This window comes from Sabethes cyaneus, chromosome 3, assembly GCF_943734655.1.
Source record: "Sabethes cyaneus chromosome 3, idSabCyanKW18_F2, whole genome shotgun sequence".
Lineage (NCBI taxonomy): Eukaryota > Metazoa > Arthropoda > Insecta > Diptera > Culicidae > Sabethes > Sabethes cyaneus.
Window position 1 is genome coordinate 85,968,924 of NC_071355.1, and position 20,464 is coordinate 85,989,387.

Here is a 20,464-nt window from a genome sequence, read left to right on the forward strand (position 1 = left end):
AAATACAGAAAAGTATTCAGTTATTTTTTTTTATTTTTAAAGATGACAATTTCCTATCGATTCAATAACAATAAAAGCCCAAAATAAACCGAATCGGTTCAAAATCGGTTCTATTAGACTATTAGGGCAGAAATCGAACAGAAATCTGGCAGAAAAATCAAAACAAAACCGTTAGGCGAAATTTCTGCCAGAATCGGTTGTTGCATTTCTGCTAGTTTTCACGGGTGACGACGGCCAGAAATCTGGTAGATGTCTGCCCGCTTACGAAAATTTCGGATGCCTGGCAGAAATCGAACAGAACCAGTCTTCATTTTTCGCTCGATTTTCTTTATGTCAAATGTGACACTTTGAGGCAGGAGAAAAGCGGTTCATCAGTTTTGCAGTTTCGTGCAAAAGGTAAGAGAATAATATGGAACATGATAAAGCAGGTATAATTTAATTGTTAACCTGTTTATTGCACGCTTCGTGCTGCTACAGTCCGCTGCTGCTACCCTTCAAAAAAGGAGGGAAAGCTGAATTGGTACAAAACCGGTTTTTATTCGAAACCTCTGGCAGAAATCGAACAGAAAAACCGAGGCGAAATTTCTGCCCGAATCGGATGTCTTTTCTGCTAGTTTTCACGGGTGACGGCGGCCAGAAATCCGGCAGAAAAAGTTTTTCGCTGCCAGATTTTTGTTCGATTTCTGCTAGGCGCACCTAAACGGGAATATGGATGCATTTTTTTCTCGAACGAGAATGGAAACTTGGGAGATAGTTAACAATAAGCCAATCGAAAAAATTAGCCAGAAAAAAACTGTCCTCCCCTTACTTCTGCCCTTTGTCGAAAAAAAGGTATCGACTTATATGTTTCAACGACATTAGAGTGACTATATACAGAGTGGCGCCAAGTCATCCCAAATGGCCTTGCCAGCGTTGAAAGAGATTTCGAAGGCTGCTCGCACTTACAGGAAATCTCGTGCCGAACTGTCTACGCGTGAGTGTTGACAAAAGCAAAAATACTTTCTTTTCTTTTTTTCTCACGCAAAACCCTGAACAATATCAGCAACGCTGGCAAGGCCAAATGTATGCAATGCGGTTTATCCTAGGTTTTTCTTTCTCTTTCCTGCATACGCGTTGGATAGGTTGTCTGCTCGATTGGAATGACACTGACAGATAATTATCATTCCAATTTTGACATTGTCGCCACTCTGTATATAGTCACTCTAAACGACATAACTGAGCATCCCTACATCCCTACACCATCAGGAAAAGAGTTTAAGATATGTCAAACGTTCAATGTTATAAACAGACGCATAAATATCTGAAAGATCAAAAAGTTCTTTCTTTTAATTTAGTAGTGCAGAGAAATGGAAGTTGTTGATGGAAAATGTTTTATTTGCGCTGAGCAATACGGAAATGATAGTCGAAGTATTATGCAGCTGGTTACCAAATATTCTGGTACCCTAGTATTGAAAGTGCTGGAACGCTTTTTAGACAGCGATTTGTCGGAGATTGTTCCGACGTTGATAGCTTCCGTTGTTTGTCAGGAATGTGTTGTGAAACTGAATGATTATGATGCGGCCTACACAAAAGCGCTGATTATCCAAAAGGAATTCACCGATTTGTTGAAGAAAAATGCGGTATTTGTTGGAAGAAATAGTCACGGCGAGGTGATGTATTTTAAAGAAGAACCTGATACAGCTTGTCTAGATTTTTTGGTGGAATGTGATCAAAACTTCGAGGAAAGTATAGAAAAGCCATCAAAATATAATATCATAGATACAAGTGATCGAGGAAAAGTTTCAATGAAATGTAATCTCTGTGGAGAAACCTTTCGTTCCATGCATGAAATGCAAGATCACTCGCATACTCCAGACAAGGCAGAGGAAGTGGATTTTCATGTTGAATACATAGATGAAACAGACACTTTTAGTCTTGGCGAGGAATATGTCGAAGAAGAACATTTGAATGAAGATATGTACGAGCAGGTACCATTGGATAATCCTGAAGAAGAAACCCATAGCGAGGACATAAGCAAACCTATTCCAGAGGAGACCATACATGTTGAGAAAAAACAAGCTTTGTCTGGTCTACAGAAATGTAGCGTCTGTAAAGTAGATTTTAAAACCAAGAAAAAAATGAAGGTAATATTTCCTTTCCGAGAGCTAGTCCCGTATGTCTCATAGCAAAAACAATCTGTTACTTTTAGATGCATATAGAAGAGCATCATCCGGATATCGCAAAAAACGGCAACAATCATAAGTGCGATATTTGTGGCTTAAAAGTCAAGACGAAGTCCAACCTTTTGTCGCATATGGCCAAACATGATAGAAATAATAAATTTACGTGCTCGTTTTGCGGGAGAAATTTTCAGAGTAATGGCGCGCTAACGAGACATCTTCCCATGCACACAGGTATTTTGCGTATTACTATGGCTCTAAGCTTAATTTTTTTTCTATGTTATAGACTTTTAACCAATAAACAAATTGTTCTATTTTAGGTGAAAAACCATACCAATGCGACAAATGCGGGAAACAGTTTTGTCATCAGTCTTCATTTACCATGCACAAATTGATGCACGATGACATTCGTGAGAAGAAATGTGAAATCTGTGGGTTTGCTCTGCGTAATAGCTCCCACTTAAAGCGGCACATGAGGGTAAAAGTGAACTAACAGCGAAGCTTATAATGATCACATTTTTTTAACAAATCTTTCGGTTCTAGATTCATTCCGGAGAAAGGCCTTTTGAGTGTCCGACATGTGGCCAGAGGTTTGCTCAGCGGTATTACTGGCGACAATTAATTTTGATAAACTGCACTAACATTTGTTTTTTTTTTATCAGATACAATATGACAGCTCATTTGAAGGCTCACCAGGGAATCTATCGTGAACAGTCGCGAATCTACAAATGTCCATTTTGTGATCAAGTTTTCCAACGAAAACTCAAACTGCAAGAACATTTGACGCGGCAACACAACACCGTGGTTGATTCTGTTTTACTCAAACCCTCGGAACGCCAGCAGTTGAAAAAATTAAGTATCGAGTACGACAAACCTATTGATAATAAATGATAAGTATACAAATTACGTTAAACATAAGCAATATGTAGGTAGTTTGTGGTCGCACTACTTTAATTACCGAAAATATTCGAAAAATGTTCACCAATTTAGGTTGCCGTTCGGTTTCTCATGTGACTGACTATGATTTGGCACTTATCTTCAGTTTCTTTTAAGCTTAGCACATTAAAAATTAAGTTCACCAAGTAAACTAATACCACCATGAATAGCGAAGTGTTGTACAAGCAGTTAAAACATCCATCGGAAAGTGGTTTGCTACAGCGAAGTCGTCCAAATAGTCCCATGAAGCCATGAATGGACTGTCAACGTAAAAGAAATATCTATGAATCATCTGTGCTAGAATAAATACCTAACTGCGATACGCACCAGCAAAAAGAGGGAAACACCTAATAGAGCCAGCATTATGTAATAGAGAATACCTAGAGTTGGGCCCACCTTTAAGATGTAACATATCTGGCAAATGTTGATAGTAATAAGAGTTAAATCAAAGATACTCTGCGTAAACATGTTGTTAGGATGGTATTTGTTTTTAGTTGGTGCCTTAGATGGTTCTTTTGTCTCCTGAAATTAAATTAAAAATGAATTTTATCTGTTTGGATAGCTTTCTGTTCACCAGTTTACTCACTTGTACAGGATCGCCTATCTCCATCTGGGGAATGGCCCTGTACGTCTCGTTGGTTGTCCAATCTGGTTCCATCCTGCTTCACTAGAGCTTAATAAACGTTTTATTCGAGTATAACTGAAATGAAGGTTAGTAGTTAAAAATGAATATCCAGGCAGCTAGCAGTTACAATACGGTGTACAAATCAGCAAGGTGACTGCTTCTTATCTGAGCGAAGCGGTATTTGGTATCTTTGTCTATTCGCGATTGGATTGAGAGTAAATGAAACAGGCGAGAAATGCAATTTTGACACGTCGTAGATAAAGCGACCATTTTTTATACTGGCTTTTTTACCGTTTGGAAAAATAAATCGTTTACAGATGTACCATATTATTTAAAGTATATCACTTTTTACAAAAATTTACTTACTAGAACATTTAAATTCAAGCTTTGTAAAATTTTACAAAATGTCTTAAGGAAATTGGATAAAATCCAACTAAAAATCACCTCTATTCTGCCTACCGATTGGTCCGGTGCGAATCAAAAATTTCGCCCTGGCCAGAATCAAACACGTAGATTGGAATTCAGAAAATTGTTGCTGATGTAATGTAATGTGCGATCGAAATGTAGAATCGAGGCGATAGGAGGTCTCACATTGCATTTTTTCATCAAGTTTGTGTCGGGGGAGTGAAAATAATATGCCAATTGAATTCAATAATATGACTATTTGATTGCAATTGCATTGACGGAGATGTTATTATTTTTGCAGTTCTCATGTGACGCCACTCTCCGGCGGCAGCAAGCTGGATTCCGTGCTGGCTGATTATATGTAGATCATATCACAACACTTCGCATTATATTGGAGCAACGGAGATCAACGAATTCCAGGACTCTCTTCTGCTGGTGTTCGTTGACTTCGAAAAGCCTTCGACCGACTCAACCACGAAAACATCTGGGACGCACTTAGTCGTAGAGTTCCAGATAAGCTAGTCCATCTCATCGAGGCTCAGTACGAGGCGTTCTCGTGCAAGGTTTTGCACGACGGCGTCTTGTCCGACCCCATAAGGGTTAGTGCTGGCGTGAGACAGGGCTGCATTTTATCACCGCTTCTGTTTCTCATCGTTTTGGATGAGATATTAGTTGGAGCAATTGACAGTAGACCCATTTCCAAGATTGCCTTGGAATCCTCTAACGATGGAGCAGCTAAATGACCTCGATCTAGCCGACGACATTGTCTTGCTCGCACAACGCCGAAACGATGTGCAGAGCAAGTTAGATGACCTCTCCAAGAGCTCAGCAGATCTCACAGGCAATGTTGCGAAAACTCAGTCTATGGTAGTGAACACTGACAATTCCAGTGCTGAACTTCACAGTAGTGGGACAACAAGTTGAGCAGATAGACGCCTTTCAATATCTGGGTAGCCAGACAACGCCCGATGGTGGTACCAAGACTGATATAGCCACACGGATCAGGAAGGCCAGAGGTGCCTTTGAGGGTCTTCGAAACATTTGGCGCTCAAACCAGATCACTCTACGTACGTAAACCCGAATCATTAATTCAAACGGTAAATCCGTACTGCTGTATGTCTGCGAAACGTGGTGCGTCTCAGCGGAGACAACGCAAAAACTGCAGGTATTCATTAACCGGTGCCTGCGATACATCATTCGTGCCTGGTGGCCTGATAACTGGATATCCAATGAGGAAGTCCATCGTCGGAGTCATCAACGGTCGATAGCCACTGAAATTCGCGAACGTAGGTGGAAGTGGATCGAACACACCTTGAGGAAAGGAGTGAACGAGGTCTGCAGAGAAGCACGCGACTGGAATCCACAAGGACAGCGTATAAGAGGCAGATCCAGAGGCTCATGGCGACGCAGCCTAGCCAACGACATCCAGGCTGTAGACGAGAACCTGTCCTGGAGACAGGTAAAAGCCATGGCGGGTAACCGTCAGCAGTGGAGATCTCTGATTTCATCCCTTTGTTCTGCTGGACCGGCGGACATGGACACATAAGTAAGTAAGTAAGTAAGTAAGTAATGTTGCAAATCGAGCGAGAAACCAACTATGCTCATTCACACGCGAGAAAGTATGAGAAGCATAGCATTCAACGCGTACATCCCTTACGTAAGCGTAGAACATATAGCCGACGTTGCTGTGTGCAGACATTCTGCTACCTGCACACTTGCGAATGCACAGATTCATATCACCTATATATACAAAACAGAGCGTGAGTATGTTTGTATGTTCCACCATAACTCCAGAACGCCTTGACCGATCTCCACCAAACTTAGCACATATGTTCCTTGATATAAGGAAATCAGCACTGGGGGGTTGATAAGAGGAGGGTCGTAACTGGTGGGGGGGAGGTTGGTCCATAACTTCGAAAGGAAAGGCCTGGACGGTTCTTCATCAAACTTGATTTATATGTTCCTTGACATAAGGGAATCAGTACTAAAGGGTTAACAAGAAGTGGAGGGGGTGGGGGTTCATAAATGGGGGGAGGCCATAACTCCGGAATACCAGGACAATTGTTCATCAAACTTGGCACACATGTTCCTTAGTACTTGGGAATCAGCACTGGGAAATTGACAAAATCGGGGGAATGCCTAACAAGGGGGGAGAGATCTAAATAAGTAAAAGGGGTTACGTTTCTGTTGCATTTGAACCGATTGCAGTTGTGCTACGGATTTTGAGAAAAGAGGGGGGTTGCACCGAGGAGGAATATATGGTAAATAAACCTTTGTTTCGTTTCCATTATAGCGATTTTCATTGAGCAAACCGATGCATAATTAGCTACGTGACAAAACAGGGACCTGATTGGGTAGGAACCAGCATGTAGGAGGACGAGGAACGTGAGTATGAATGTGTGTACCGCCATAGCTCCGGAACTTCTGGACTGTTCTTCATCAAACGTCGTTTGTCAAACACATGTTTTTTGGCATAAAAGAATCAGTACCGGGGGTTGCCAAAAGAGGGAGACGGTCTCTTACCAGGGGAGAGAAAGGTTCGAATAGGTAAAGGAGTGTGTATTGTAAGTTTCATTGAAAATTATTTATCGCGCAACTCAAAAATGAAATGCTCTTGCATAGTTGCCGGGTCGATTTTGGTATTATTGGAAGAAATTACACAGAAATCATAAAGTTTTAGTTACTTTTGACGACCCCGTTAGGTGAACAACATGCCTGTTTACAGCAATCTGGCAACAGTTCTAGCGCGGTATTTGCTTTAAGCGCGGTGTTTCCTTTAAACCGCGTTTAACTTTGGGCAAAGCACCCATGAGTGTGTTTTTCTTGCATTTGGAACGATAGCAGTTGTAAAAGTTGTTTTATTTCTGAAAAGGGGAATATGGTGGCATTAAAAAGGGGGAGATTCAAAAGCGTAAAAAAGGTTTTGTGTCGATTTATAGAGATTACCGAGAAAAAGACAGATTTACAAGTGCTTGGGGGACAACGTGAGAGGAACTGACAAAGAGATTAGACATATTCAAATGATAAAAAAGGGTTTTGTTTCTTGCATTATGTGAGTTTTCGTTACAAAAACAGATGTACAAGTGACTGAGTGACGAAGGGGCCCCGAGTAAGATCGGGCAATCATCTAGTCTTTCTCTATAGCATAACCGTGAGTGAAATAACTCGTTAGAAACCAACTACCCGTGAGGGCTAGTGGCGCACTGGGATACAGATTTTGCATTACTTTTTCTTTTCTTCTTCATCTTCGCCCTCGATTTTACTCACGGGTGGAAGTGCGAGCCCTCGTGAGTAATCGGTATCGGCAGCTCGGGCTGCAATGGCGAACGAGAGTGACGACCGTAGTGCCCATGGATGCATAGTTGACGTAAAAACCAAAATGACCAAAATGTACTTTTTCGGTCCTACGCACTCTTAACTATGTTGTTTACATGCCCAATACTCAAACAACATATGTTTGTTCGAAAATATTCGAGAAATTTAGAAAAATTGAACTACTCTGCTATTGGTTTCACGTAATGCTAATGGTTGACGTAATTCCCCGCATAATCAATCAGCATAGTAACCTATTTGTTTTTGAAGTTTTACGCCAAGTTATGTTAATAATCGTTCAAAAAACAATCTGTTTATTCGCATAAACTGGCGTTCGCATTTTTTAAACACAATAAATTAGGAATGAATCATAAAACCCCATCAGTCCTGTTTTGATTAATAAACTCTTCTAAATTGACAGATTATTCGATTGAAAGAATTTATAGCAAGGATTATATGGCTTTAAACGTTTTTCACGATAAAAATGCGTTTTCTCAACAATCATGGTGCTGGTCGTTACGTCGACCATGCATCCATGGGCAGCGTAGCTGTTAGCTAAATACCCACTTGAGAAAACTCGTCGCAACTGGTGACAATCATGGATGATGACACTTACGTAAAGGCGGACTTCCAGCGCTACTGTTCTTCACCGGCCAGCACAAGTTTGATGTGGAGGTCAAATCTGAGAAATACATGAAGTAAAAGCGGGTTTCCGTACAGTAGAAGCTGCAGCCAGATGTTGTATAGATCCTTATGTGTGGAGTTAAGGGTAAGGTGCGAGCATACGGTTATGGTATTGAAGTTGAATGAAATAAATATGCCAAAAACTTACTAATGGGTTATATTTTATTGTCCGCAAGTTTGAAAAGGATCGGTCAACTTGGTAATTTTCTACAGCGTTTTTTCCGTAATGCAAAATGATGTGGGACACCCTTCAAGGCCTTAAAATCGACATTTTTAACAAATGAGGGCCCATTAGATGGCCATTAGTGACCCATGCAAAATACACTAGAATTCCTATAATGGGCTTGGTCCTCATCCTATTGTAAACCGTAAAAGGACACCGGACATTCCAATTTGTTTTGAAAAATATGTAAAATATAGAGATTTGCAACATAAACTGACATTTTTAGACTTAATCGAAATTACTATAGTATTGTAAATTCTATCGGTTGGGCATAAAGCATTACCAGTCCAAAACAATTCATAGAATAAGACAAATCAAGCACTAAAGTGTCCACTGCTGGTTAATTTACCATATCTTTCAACCCATTTCTATTCAATTACCTAAACTGCTTTGAAATGAAGTTTAAAAAGTTGTTCTCTCATTTTTAATTTAATCCTCTAGTTCCCAACCCCGTTATTTACCCCGGCTTCAGAGAAATCATTTATACGCAGTGAAGTTGATACTTCATTATTTTATGTTAGTATATGCTCACATTTCTTTTATCTATTTGTATTACGTAACTTAAAACATCTATTTCTTGTGAGATTGAAAAAAAAATCGAAAAACCGAATTGAATATATTAAATTCTATGCTCTGATCATCTACATTATTTAACATTGTTATGCTGGACTGTTCCTGAAATGTCCTTACTAGTATGATCAGAATGATCAGAGAAAAATATTTATCTTTCAATTGACTTTAAATTTGTGAAATCAGTTTGTTTTTGGAATACAGATTTAAGATAGTATTGTGATATACTATAAATTCTATTAAAACTATTGTGGCGTCTTAAATAATGGAAGAAAAATTAGAAGTTTTTCGCTTTCAATTAATTGAGTTCGTAGTTATGAGGATGTTTATCTATTTCCTTAAGAGTTTCGACAGTTTCTATTCATTATATCATATCACATTGTTTGCCGTTGTGCACTGCCATTCAAGATTGACTCTTGATAAGTGCATCCATTTTTTCCCGTGACAAGCGGTAGAATTCCCATCGTTCGCTCTCGGTTAAATTTTCGGCGCCCATACGATTGTAGAATTGCTTTGCAGGATTCCAGGCTAGCACATGAAAGTCGAACCGGGCGCAATCATTTTCCCGCGCATGTCGAATCAGCGTTTTGAACAGCAACTCTCCGTAGCCTCGCTTGCGATAGTTTGGTTTTACGTATATGTCTTCTAGAAAAAAGGATTTACCCTGCCATGTCGAGTATGAGTAGAAGCAGATTGCGTACCCAATTAATCTGGTGCTGGGGAGAACAGAACATAATTAACGAGAAATTAGAAACTTAAACAGTCATAATTCAAACGTGGACAGAGGACCTAATTAAACAATGAAATTGATTAGGAATAAGATGTTTTGATTGCGTCCAGTCTTGGATTCTGAAGAGGCAGTCTGACGGCAAGCAAAATCATTGAATGTAACCCAACCAACCCAACGGTTTACACTTGTTAAATATGTTTAGTGATAAGATAAGCGCTTTTGACGAGGAATATGCTCGTTCGTCTCAGTTGTGTTCAACCCAAAGTCGTACAATATTTGTTATCACCAGCTGTGTGGTTTTCCATGCACTAAAGGTCCGAGGTCTCATCGAGGTTCGGTTCTACAGTCGTTAATGCTGATGAACAAACAGAGCGACGGACAGGACGAAATGGATGAACTTCATGTTAATGTTATAGCCTGCAGAGCAGAAGACTTTTATAACCGTAAGCAAACCAGTTCAGGCATGGATGAGTAAAAAATTCAACATCAAATTGATTGTTGGATTGCACATAGAATCACGGAAACCCTGTGATCTGTAAAATAGGTTAAATATGTAATATAATGTTACATTTCTCAAAGACTTCAAAAATTCGATACACTTTGAAATCTTAGTATACATCCAACATAGAAGATGCAGTGTAAAAGTTGTGGACAAAATGTCCTATTCTTATATGTTGATTCACCTTACCAACTGCCCAGAGTTGGTAATGCGTCATAACCATTCCCGTACGGTACCAACAGAGAAGAACGTCAAATGAGCAAGGCATGGAAATGAAAGTAGGTATAGAAAACAAATAAAGCGCTGCTGAAAAACAAGAAATTATAGCCGGTTCATGCATTATGAGACGAAAGGAGCCTTCTTATCAGTAATTTTTGTATTGCACGAACGAAGAGCACTGGTTGCTTGCCGCTGTTCGCTTGTTGGTAGAAAGCGCAAAGATTTATATATTTTATAAATAACATCTTACCAGGTCAAAAGTTCACCATTAGATGAGAATGACGTTATTTTTTCTTCATTATCCCCGGTTTGGACTTGTTCCGTCAGTTCGAGTACAAAGCTGTGAAATATTGGAACGGCAGGCGCAGATGCTCCATCATCATCAAATCCTCCATCACGTACCAGGTCTTGAACCGTTAGAGTTGGGCCGTCGGACATGCCTTCAAAATCGGCCAGTTCCTTCGTTAAAGACACTAAATATATTATACTGAAATAGCTTGGCTATAAACATCATTTACTTGTATCATCTCAATAATAGCACCTAGATCTTCCTTAACAGCTTTACGAACTGTTGCATTATCACAAAATGCCATCGTTTTCTTCTGGTAGATGATGTAGCGAACACAGGTTATTCACGACTGATTTGCTGGTGCTTGGATTGCTTTGCAAATTCATTTAGACAGAAAGTGTTTCTTGTTATTATCTGTATTTTACGTAGCGAACTTTTATCTAATCAATGAATTTACAGTTGTGTGAGGCTTTCTCGGTGTTAACCGGTCAGGAAATCATCAATCTGATAATGAGAGCAGATAGTAATAAACAAGAATGACTCCAAAAATAAGGCTTGACTTGTTATCATTTTGGCTTGCCCAATAGTTTTTGTGTTGAAACATTTATTTTGTCTAAAGGGGAGAATATTTTCAGCATTACCTAATTGTTTCGTTAGCTTAGTTCACTGGAAAGACTAATTTTTTCATATTTTTTTCGCTATTTTTTTTATTTATTGGCTAGTTTAAGTTTTCTCATTGATTTTCAATTTAATATTTGCTATTGGTTCGATATTGGGTAATCTCAATTTTTTATTGACCGTCCTAGTAGCCATCATCGCAAACACAATGATTGGTTTTCGAAGGGCCGTTTTGGGCAAAGATTGCATTATGGGCTAAACAGAATGCTGCGTTAACGCATCCGTCAGCGTCAATTTGACAGTTAATCCGTGAGAGTCACAAAACTACGAGCGTAGCCATGAAAAGATGAACATAGAGCGACATGTCATGACATACATAGTGCGTTAGCGGTTACGGCTTAAAGATTAAGGAAGCGGATAGAATACGAAATAAGATGGGAGATTATCTAAATAATGACTATCATTGTTAACGTCGTACATGGAATTAGAGTAATTTGTCAATTATTGCAAACTACCCAATTATTGTACCTTTTCTCGACGGTTTATTATGTTAAATATAATTTGATAATAACTAATTTCGCTATACAATTTCATTATCCATCGATCCATGATATAATTTTTATCAATTTTGTGTCCCAATTTCGCCTTCACCAAACGATTTTCTTGTCAAATTATTAAGTGAATAAATTTGGGGCTTTATAACACAAATTGCCGATTAATTTGTATCAATAATTGGAACAACGAATGACACTCCTACCAATTTTATTGCACAAGTCCTAGACCCTTTTTTCTACAACGCGCATTTGACAATTCACACGATGCGATCGAAAAACCCTTCTTTTTGCCGCTGGAGCATTTGTTCACAGGTAAAAAACGACACTCGACCCTTCTGGGCTTCAAATCGAATGCAGCTCAAGTTCTTTGTTTTGAATCCTCCAATTATTCCCAGCGCAGGCTTGACGGGTAACTCCTGATATTGAAGCAAGCTCTTTTAACCTTTGACACTTATCGAATAATGCCTGCAATTCCGCGTCTTTCCTTTACGCGGACGTTAACATTACCGTTAAATCATTCTCTTTGAAACGTTAGAACCAATCACGAGATGTTGTTTTACGTAGACAGCTTCTCCCTCAACTTTTTGAAGCACGACGGCTCGATTTTCAGTACAAATAGTTAACTCTTAGGCATCGCAGATGATTTTGACATCAAAACCTGGAGCTTAGCGATGGTGCAGCGGAGGTAATCTACGCCAAACTGCAAGCAGAGTCTAGAAGGATTGGGGTAAAAATTATTGCGTCAAGGATCAAATACAAGAGGCTCAAAGAAGGCAAACAAACGTGCGCTTTCCAAGGTGGGTAACCGTTGATGGCGATGAACTAGAATTGGTAGATGAGTTTGTATATTTGGGATCACTGGTGTCCACATACAACAACACTATTAGGGAGAGAAGCGGCGCATTCAAGCGGGAGTTTGGGCCTACTTTACCTTACCCAAAATGCTGGGGTATGAAATGGGGAAGGCAAATGAGGAAGCGTCCAACATAGCTCCAGCCATCCCAAGCCCTAACCTAGCGCCTCCACGTGGCCTTACCTGGTAATACTCTATTGAGTAGCCAAGCTAGGAGGTGCGATGATGGGTGGTTCCCGCCTGCCTGATCTCAAAACTGCGGGTTTGGATGACGGCTGAGCAACACGACCTTGTTAGTAGGTAAGCTTAACATAGGTTATTTTCATGATTTGTTTCGTTTTAGCTCATGGAGCAAGCACCTCCTACTGTACAGTGAAAACTCGGGCCGAAGAAAGTTTAAATAATGCTTATGGATACCAGAAGAAAAATTAAATTAATAATGGAAGCACTCATGTAAACTCAAATGATGCAACTCTATTCCATTCGAAGGACTGCTGGTGAGATTGTTCAGTTTTTGTCTATATATCTTCATATAATGTACATTCATATAACACATATTTTATTACATTGCCATATAGGGTATGTTGCTACATCGTCGTAATTGCCTATTGCCGTCCTATCCAACACAAATTATTAAAAATAACAGCATTTTTATAACACACAATGCAAAACTAGTTATTCCCTAATATTTTAGTCTGTTGTCTATCACAAGCGATTAATCAAAATGAGCTGAGATCTATTTAAATGCTTTTTATCATTAAAGAAGTCCTACCAGCCAAATTTCCTACGTTTTTTCGTGCGACGAAGAAGACAATGTCGACTAATCGTTTTAATTTTCGTCATTCACAAATGAAAATAACTCACGCAAGGCATTGTCGTTATTCTACAGCCAGGAAAACTTGGCTGACCTGCAGAAATTTTGTAGAATAATATTTGTCATGCCGTCCTACACAAATACATGCGCGTTAGCTTCGTAAACATTGTTGTGATTTTTAGTTCGGACGATGAAAAATTTTGATGGACGGATTTTAAAACGGTATGACGAATTTTAGAAATAAAGTCAGTTGCGTAATTTCAATAATATGCCTTAATAGTCGCTTTTCAGTGATTTCAAAGTTCGCGGATCGGAAGGTAAGTATGTTTTAGTCAAATCAGCACAAGAACTTTTGGAGTATTCATTAAATCCATCCAACAAATGATGAAAATTAGAATGGCTTTGCCGGGAATTAGAAAAAAAACCCGGGAATTAGAAAAAAACCCTACCATCATTATCGTATAGGGGAAGGAGCATCAGGGTATTGAATGAATCGAAGACTGGATGAGGGATGTGGTAACCAGTCCAAGTCATATAAGGTCGGAGAGGATTTTGACGCGCCCTTCTAGCACACAAATCATCACGCAAGATAAGTTTGCACGGCGAAGTTATGTATCTAGAAACCGGAAGTCTATGCTGGAAGGAGTGTCTTATATCCCGTGGAATCCTATAAGCGACATTGCTTATAGATTCACCCAACCCCTTTTGGTCCTTCACGAACAGCATTGACATGAAAGTTGCTAGGTAGATAAATTCTATATTTTATATCAACGGTTCTAAGAGGCTGCTACCCAGTTGACAGCCAGTTGAAAATTCACTTGGCTTCCAACGGGTTTGCGGTGTTGTCGCACCATAAATATAAACGATAAACAGCAAAATTCTATTCATCAATATTGTAGTTTATAATTAACTCTACAAATGTCTTATACTGCTTGGCAGAGACGGTACAGTCAAATGAATTAAAATCAAATTAAAGTGATCATGCCATGCTTGCTCATAATCGATGGAGGAGACGTTTGAGTTAAACCGTTAAAGTGCAAGTTTTTTTTCTACAAAGAGCATAGTGAACTTCAATTCACACTTTTGAATAATATTATTTAAGAGTTTTTGAATAACAAATTTGACACTTCTGCATGCAATTTCGCGTAAAATATCATTATCCATATAGAATTGAATTGATTTAAAATCTTTTAAATCATGTCATGATTTCAATTTCATAAGCTTCTCCTGATATTTTTTTCTGTTTCATAATGGCATTTTACTGTAATTACATACAGTAAATATCAGCCAACATCAGCTTTATCATTTGAGGTTCAGTTTTGAGCTTTTATTTATTGGCCAATTCTCCAACATACACACTTTTAAACTGGCTGCACGGATTCGAATGATATAGGACAACCTTGGCACCGGTTGAAATGTTGATTTTGCTAGGAAGAATCAGGAAATCGAACATGGGAGTGTGTACACCATGTATGAAATGGCACAGTTCATCGAAATAGATGATTCCTTTTCAATTAAATCTTTTTACGTCGACATTAAAACAAATTATGTAACTTTTAGTTGATTTTTTTCCCGATTCAGGACTTTAGCAACTGGCTCACTGAACACCGTTAGAAATATTGCATTGTGATTACACGTGATCTTTAAGCTTATTATCAGTCAACTTGAGGCAAAAAAAACTGTAATGAGCGGACGCCATTTTCTTCTTTCCACAATTTTTTTTCCACCGCATAGCATTCTTGTTTCGAGCACATTCGTGGCATAGAGGTTAAAAATACACTTCCATCACCATCAGACCCTGTTGTTTTGAGAGCTCATGGGAATCCTACGGGTCGGCGCAATTCAGCGTCCGGCAACGTGGTCGGTACGTGAACGCATATGCGTCGTACCACTCCATCCACTTCCTTCTCCGTTTGGTCATTTGCCGCGGTTCAGCATGTAGAATATTTCAAATTCATTCCAGCTCAAGCGACCGGATTCTTTTCTATACCGACCACTGTTTGTACACTTTTCTTTTCATCTTCCAATGCAACGCTAGATGTCGCTCACAAATTGTGGCAAATCGCTCGTCGTGTACGTATAGCAGCACTGAACCGAGCTAGTGCTGCCGCAATTAGTGATGGCTTTCCTGTGAGCTAAACTTCGCTGCCCCATACAGCCCCACGACCATTTCGGTCGCGAGTTAGTATTTCCCATGTCAGTTGTGTAGCGAGCCCGATCGACGCGACGACGTGACTGCCTGTTTGCGCGAAACGGTACGCGCCACCGTGTTCATCAGTCCGGAATTGAACAATCACTGAGCGTCTAGGAGCTCTCGAACGTCCGCCGTGCCTATTATATAGACGAAGTCAAAGGAACTGATTACAAATTTCTGCCTTTTTATCAAAATTGTTTGCCGCAAAGAAAACGTGTTTTTTATCTTTACATATATTGATAATAAATATCGCAGACCTCGGTACGCGTAGTGCAAGTTGGAATCGTCAGTCAAACACGGCAATTGTTTTCTATTTTAGACTGGCTGATAAATTTTATCGCGGTTTGCAGTTATTACCATTTGGACGTTTGTCGTTCCTCTGCATGTGTGTGCCTTAAACTAAAAAGTGTGCATCTTGATAACGTACCTGCAACGTAGGAGAGGGCTCTGAAAACGTCTCGAGAATGTCTGGTAAGAACTATTTTGGTAAGTCAATCACGCCAAGTAGTGTAGCAAAGTTCGTCGACTAAGCCGGCGGGAAAATCCGTTCACTTTACGTTTCTGTTTATAGATTTCGTTATCATTTCGGGTCATTCAAATGATTGTGTTATCTGGCTGGCATTATGATAATAATGCGCTGGCATAGTTCCATGCGGTGACTATGTGGTGTGGTAGGGGTAGGACCCATCTTACAGGAGCGATAGTGGCGCTTCTAGGGGCCAATACTAGGGTGATAACGGGATATCAGCAATCGGTTCTGAATTAAAAATATCAACCCCCGTCACACACTGACGTTGAGTAACATCGACATCTATACCCAAAACATGAAACGTACGGAATCTGCTGGTTATCGGTGCTTATCTGCTCGAACGAGTAAACCGGGGATGTTAAGTCTTATCGAAAAACGTGAGATTAGTGCTTGTTGAGCGTAGGTATATCACCTATCAGTGCGACCTTGCGAGGAATGTGACTATCATCTTGCACACACCCTGCAACTTGATAGCGTATCTCCAACGTACCGCTATATCTACGGTTCAATGGTTGCACTTGTTCTGGACTTTAAAAATATCACGTTGATAAGATATCTTGGAAAACACTAGCACTGCCACAAACACAGACGTCACTCACGTAGATGGATACATAAAACAAAGTCATAAAGTTTGTTTACTGTGTGGCAAATTGAGAAACCACGAGCTTTAGAACTGCACGGCGGTCTGATCAGTATGTGTAGGCACACCTTATGGAATAGAACCGTGCTTTGAAGACAATATTCGACTTTTTCGAATGAACTGCACACTTTATTTTGTTTGTTTGTTGGTAAAACGCTCCGTCACGACCAGTGCAATTTTCGGTATGATTTGGTTAGCCGTGAAAACACTGAATATTATAAAGAAGATGATGTTGCTATTGTGCTCAGTATAAATCTGTAACATCGCTAACAATTAGAAATCGTTTCCGAATTCTATTCGATTCGGTTCACAACAATGTTGTTCCGGTGTTTTGTAAGTGTCTTTGTTGATGAAGTGAAATTTATTCTTGGTTTCAACTAGGGCAGTCGAATCATAGTGGAATTAGTCACTACTGTAAATGAAACATTTAACCCAATTGATTCACGAAATACGAAATATTGACGAATTAACTATTTCACATAATAAATTGTCAATACCAGTAACTTAACCATAATAATTAAAATGCTGGTTGGTGGCAGTTCTCTAAATTATCGTACAGGATTGGGACAAAGGTCCGCAGAATTTTATAAAATCTTGCAAAAAGTCACAGTTAATAGATTCATAAATGAAAACAACATTGGAAAAAATCGAAGTCTACCGTTTTGAATCAAACTGCGAACATTTCTGAACAAAATACTTGTTAATATTCCCAATAGAATAAAATCTTATGCTTATCACGTAAAGAACATTTCAACAAACACGACTGTGTAATAGGCGTAAGATTTTATTCTATTAGCAGTACTACGAGCATTTTCAAGTGTTCGAGGTTTGAACCTGTTGGAATTTAAGTCAAAACGATATTTTTTCCCATGAAACTTAAGTGAAATATTTGATTTTCTTATACATCGCAAAGTTCCTTAATTAATTAAGCCCTACACTTTTTCAGCAAAAATAAAAAGCTGATAATTTCTGGAGAGTTTTGTTTCTGATCAACTAAGAAAAAGCCGCAGAGATGTATTCTTAATTTTGTCCCTCTGTCCCGCAACGATACGCTGAAAAAATGCAAACGCAGGAACTTACAGGGGGAGTATGGTATGCAGTTTTTACATAGCTTTATCACTCCGGAGAGGTTTGAGCATTAGATTCGAATCCAGGAATACTGTCATTGACGTTCCCGCTTTCACAGGTTTCGCCTCCATCTTCCGGTGGTAAAGTACTAGTTTCAGCTGGCTGAAAGTTAGCAAGACTTGTTATGTTTACACGGTTGTAATTTTGTTATATGTAACATCTAAGTTTTGAGCAAAAACAGGTCGATTAGATTTTTCCCAATCTTTCTTTGTTTCTTAGGCTCCAAATTGATATCTCAAACCTAGCCTTCTTGTCTAGAATCGAGAAAATGGGAAGAAATGGGTTCATATTACTTTGCAAATAATTTCCAACGGGTTGTTGTTTGTATGTTTATTTTATTAAAGCCACTTTACACTATTATTTATATTCGAATTTCCAATGGGGGAAAGCTTCAGATAAAAGTCGGAAAAATTATGTAATCTTAACCCTTAAACTCTTTGTTGCGGATGCGATGTTCAAGCGAAGTACAGGTCGGACTCGATATATATGATTCGATTATATACAATTTTAAACTCGATTATATATGGTGGTTTATTCACCCGAGAGCCGGGGTGGCTCTTACCGTATCAAGAATTCCTCTCCATTGTACTCGGTCCTGGGCTACTCGTCGCCAATTCATTGCGCGTCTCGACACACGCAAGTCGGCTTCAACCTGGTCGAGCCATCTAGCACGTTGAGCCCCTCTATTCCTGGTGCCGGTGGGGTTCTTGAAGAGAACGGATTTCACTACACAGTCGTCCGGCATCCTTGCGACGTGGCCGGTCCATCGTAGTCTCCCAACTTTCGCCAGGTGTACGATAGGAATCTCTCCAAGCAGTGTCTGTAGCTCGTGATTCATACGTCTCCGCCACTCCGCTTTCCGTCTGTACTCCGCCAAAAATAGTCCGCAACACCGTTCGTTCGAAAACGGCAAGTGCACGTATATCTTCCGTAAGTAAAGTTACTGTCTCAAGTCCGTAGAGGACTACCGGTCTGATTAGCGTTTTGTACATCGTCAGCTTTGTGCGGCGGCATATGCTCCTTGATCGAAACGTCTTGCGAAGGGAAAAGTAGGCTCGATTTCCAGCTTGAATGCGTCGTTGGATCTCCTTACTCGTATTATTGTCGGCGGTGACCAGATATCCCAAATATACGAACTCATCAACCACTTCCAGCTCATCACCGTCAATAGTCACTGTCCGTGGGAGGCAAACGTTACTATCTCGGGAGCCTCTTCCTACCATATATTTGGTTTTCAACGCATTAATTTGTAACCCTATTCTCCTAGCCTCCGTTTTTAGTCTGGCGTAGATTACCTCCGCCGTCCCACGGTTTCTAGTAATGATGTCGAGGTCGTCTGCAAAGGCTAGGAGTCGTTTCAATGCCCGCTCGCCGGATCACACCTTCAATAGCGATATTGAACAACATACAGGACAGTCCATCCCCTTGCCGTAATCCTCTGCGCGATTCGAAAGGGCTTGAGAGTGTCCCCGAAACGCGCACGTGGCACATCACTCGCTCCAGAGTAGCTTTGATCAGCCGCGTCAGTTTGTCCGGGAAACCGTACTCGTGCATTATCTGCCATAGCTGTTTGCGTTCAACGGTATCGTATGCTGCTCTGAAATCTACGTAAATATGATGCGTGGGCACGTTGTACTCTCGACATTTCTGAAGGATCTGTCGGAGAGTAAAAATTTGATCCGTAGTAGCACGGGCCCCTTATAAAGCCCGCCTGATACTGCCCTACGAATTCTCTTGCTATTGGGGATAGACGACGCAACGAATCTGGGAAGAGCACCTTGTAGGCGGCGTTGACCAGCGTAATGCCGCGGTAGTTACAGCAGTCTAGCCGGTCGCCCTTTTTGTAGATGGGACAGACTACGCCTTCCATCCACTCCTCCGGTAGTTTCCCTTCTTCCCAAATCCTTGAAATCAGCCAGTGAAGTGCCGTTACTAGCGGTTCTTGGCCATTTTTGAAGAGTTCTGCCGGGAGTCGGTCCTTCCCGGCGGCTCTATTATTCTTCAGCAGATCGATTTCTCGTCGGATCTCTTCGAGATCGGGAGCCGATACGCTGTTGTCGTTTGTAGGTACTCCAAGGTTAACTTCCATTGCGTCTCCTGCTGCTATATCGCCGTTGAGGTGTTCATCGAAGAACTGCTTCCACCTGTCGACCACCTCGCACTCGTTTGTGATAAGATCCCCTCCCTCGTCCCTACACATGTCAAGATTTGGTGTGTGGGTCTTGCGAGTTTGGTTCACCTTCTCGTAAAACTTGCGGGTATAATTAGCCCGGAATAGTTGTTCAAGCTCCTCACGATCTCTGTCCTCCTTCTGGCGCTTTTTCTTTCTCAGGATCGTGGTCAACTCATTCCTCGCTCGTCGATACTTGGCCAAATTCTCTCTCGTGGATAAGCTCAGATAGTTTTCCCAAGCTCTTTTTTTTCCTCTCTATCGCTTCTTGGCATTCCCCGTCAAACCTATCATTTCGTGCATTCGAGGTTTC

The 20,464-nt window shown here is 40.3% G+C and overlaps 4 protein-coding genes across 5 annotated transcripts in view; 2 read left to right on the forward strand and 2 right to left on the reverse strand.

The window, feature by feature from the left end:
• Window positions 1–1,293: 1,293 nt before the first annotated feature.
• Window positions 1,294–3,050, forward strand: LOC128739832 (zinc finger protein 714-like). Its single transcript, XM_053835333.1, has 5 exons — window positions 1,294–2,123; window positions 2,189–2,393; window positions 2,480–2,637; window positions 2,703–2,761; window positions 2,822–3,050. Exons 1-5 carry the CDS (start codon window positions 1,347–1,349, stop codon window positions 3,048–3,050), a joined length of 1,428 nt encoding a protein of 475 aa, XP_053691308.1. The 5' UTR covers window positions 1,294–1,346.
• A 95-nt stretch (window positions 3,051–3,145) lies between these two features.
• LOC128739833 (uncharacterized) lies at window positions 3,146–3,753 on the reverse strand. Its single transcript, XM_053835334.1, has 3 exons — window positions 3,670–3,753; window positions 3,423–3,614; window positions 3,146–3,355 (listed from the first exon to the last, which is right to left on the reverse strand). Exons 1-3 carry the CDS (start codon window positions 3,751–3,753, stop codon window positions 3,146–3,148), a joined length of 486 nt encoding a protein of 161 aa, XP_053691309.1.
• Window positions 3,754–9,098: 5,345 nt separating this feature from the next.
• Window positions 9,099–15,674, reverse strand: LOC128741430 (thialysine N-epsilon-acetyltransferase). Of its 2 annotated transcripts, none has more exons than XM_053837244.1 (4): window positions 15,380–15,674; window positions 10,881–11,155; window positions 10,613–10,821; window positions 9,099–9,630 (listed from the first exon to the last, which is right to left on the reverse strand). In XM_053837244.1, exons 2-4 carry the CDS (start codon window positions 10,953–10,955, stop codon window positions 9,318–9,320), a joined length of 597 nt encoding a protein of 198 aa, XP_053693219.1. In that variant the 5' UTR covers window positions 10,956–11,155; window positions 15,380–15,674; the 3' UTR covers window positions 9,099–9,317. The 2 variants fall into 2 exon arrangements, with proteins under 2 accessions (XP_053693219.1, XP_053693218.1); XM_053837243.1 differs by lacking the exon at window positions 15,380–15,674 and adding an exon at window positions 11,293–14,195.
• Window positions 15,675–16,063: 389 nt separating this feature from the next.
• LOC128741975 (box A-binding factor-like) overlaps window positions 16,064–20,464 on the forward strand; it is a 56,503-nt gene continuing 52,102 nt past the window's right edge. Inside the window, exon 1 of the mRNA XM_053838127.1 lies at window positions 16,064–16,170. Coding sequence (XP_053694102.1) covers window positions 16,149–16,170 — 22 coding nt within the window. The 5' untranslated portion in view covers window positions 16,064–16,148. The remainder of the gene's footprint in view (window positions 16,171–20,464) is intronic.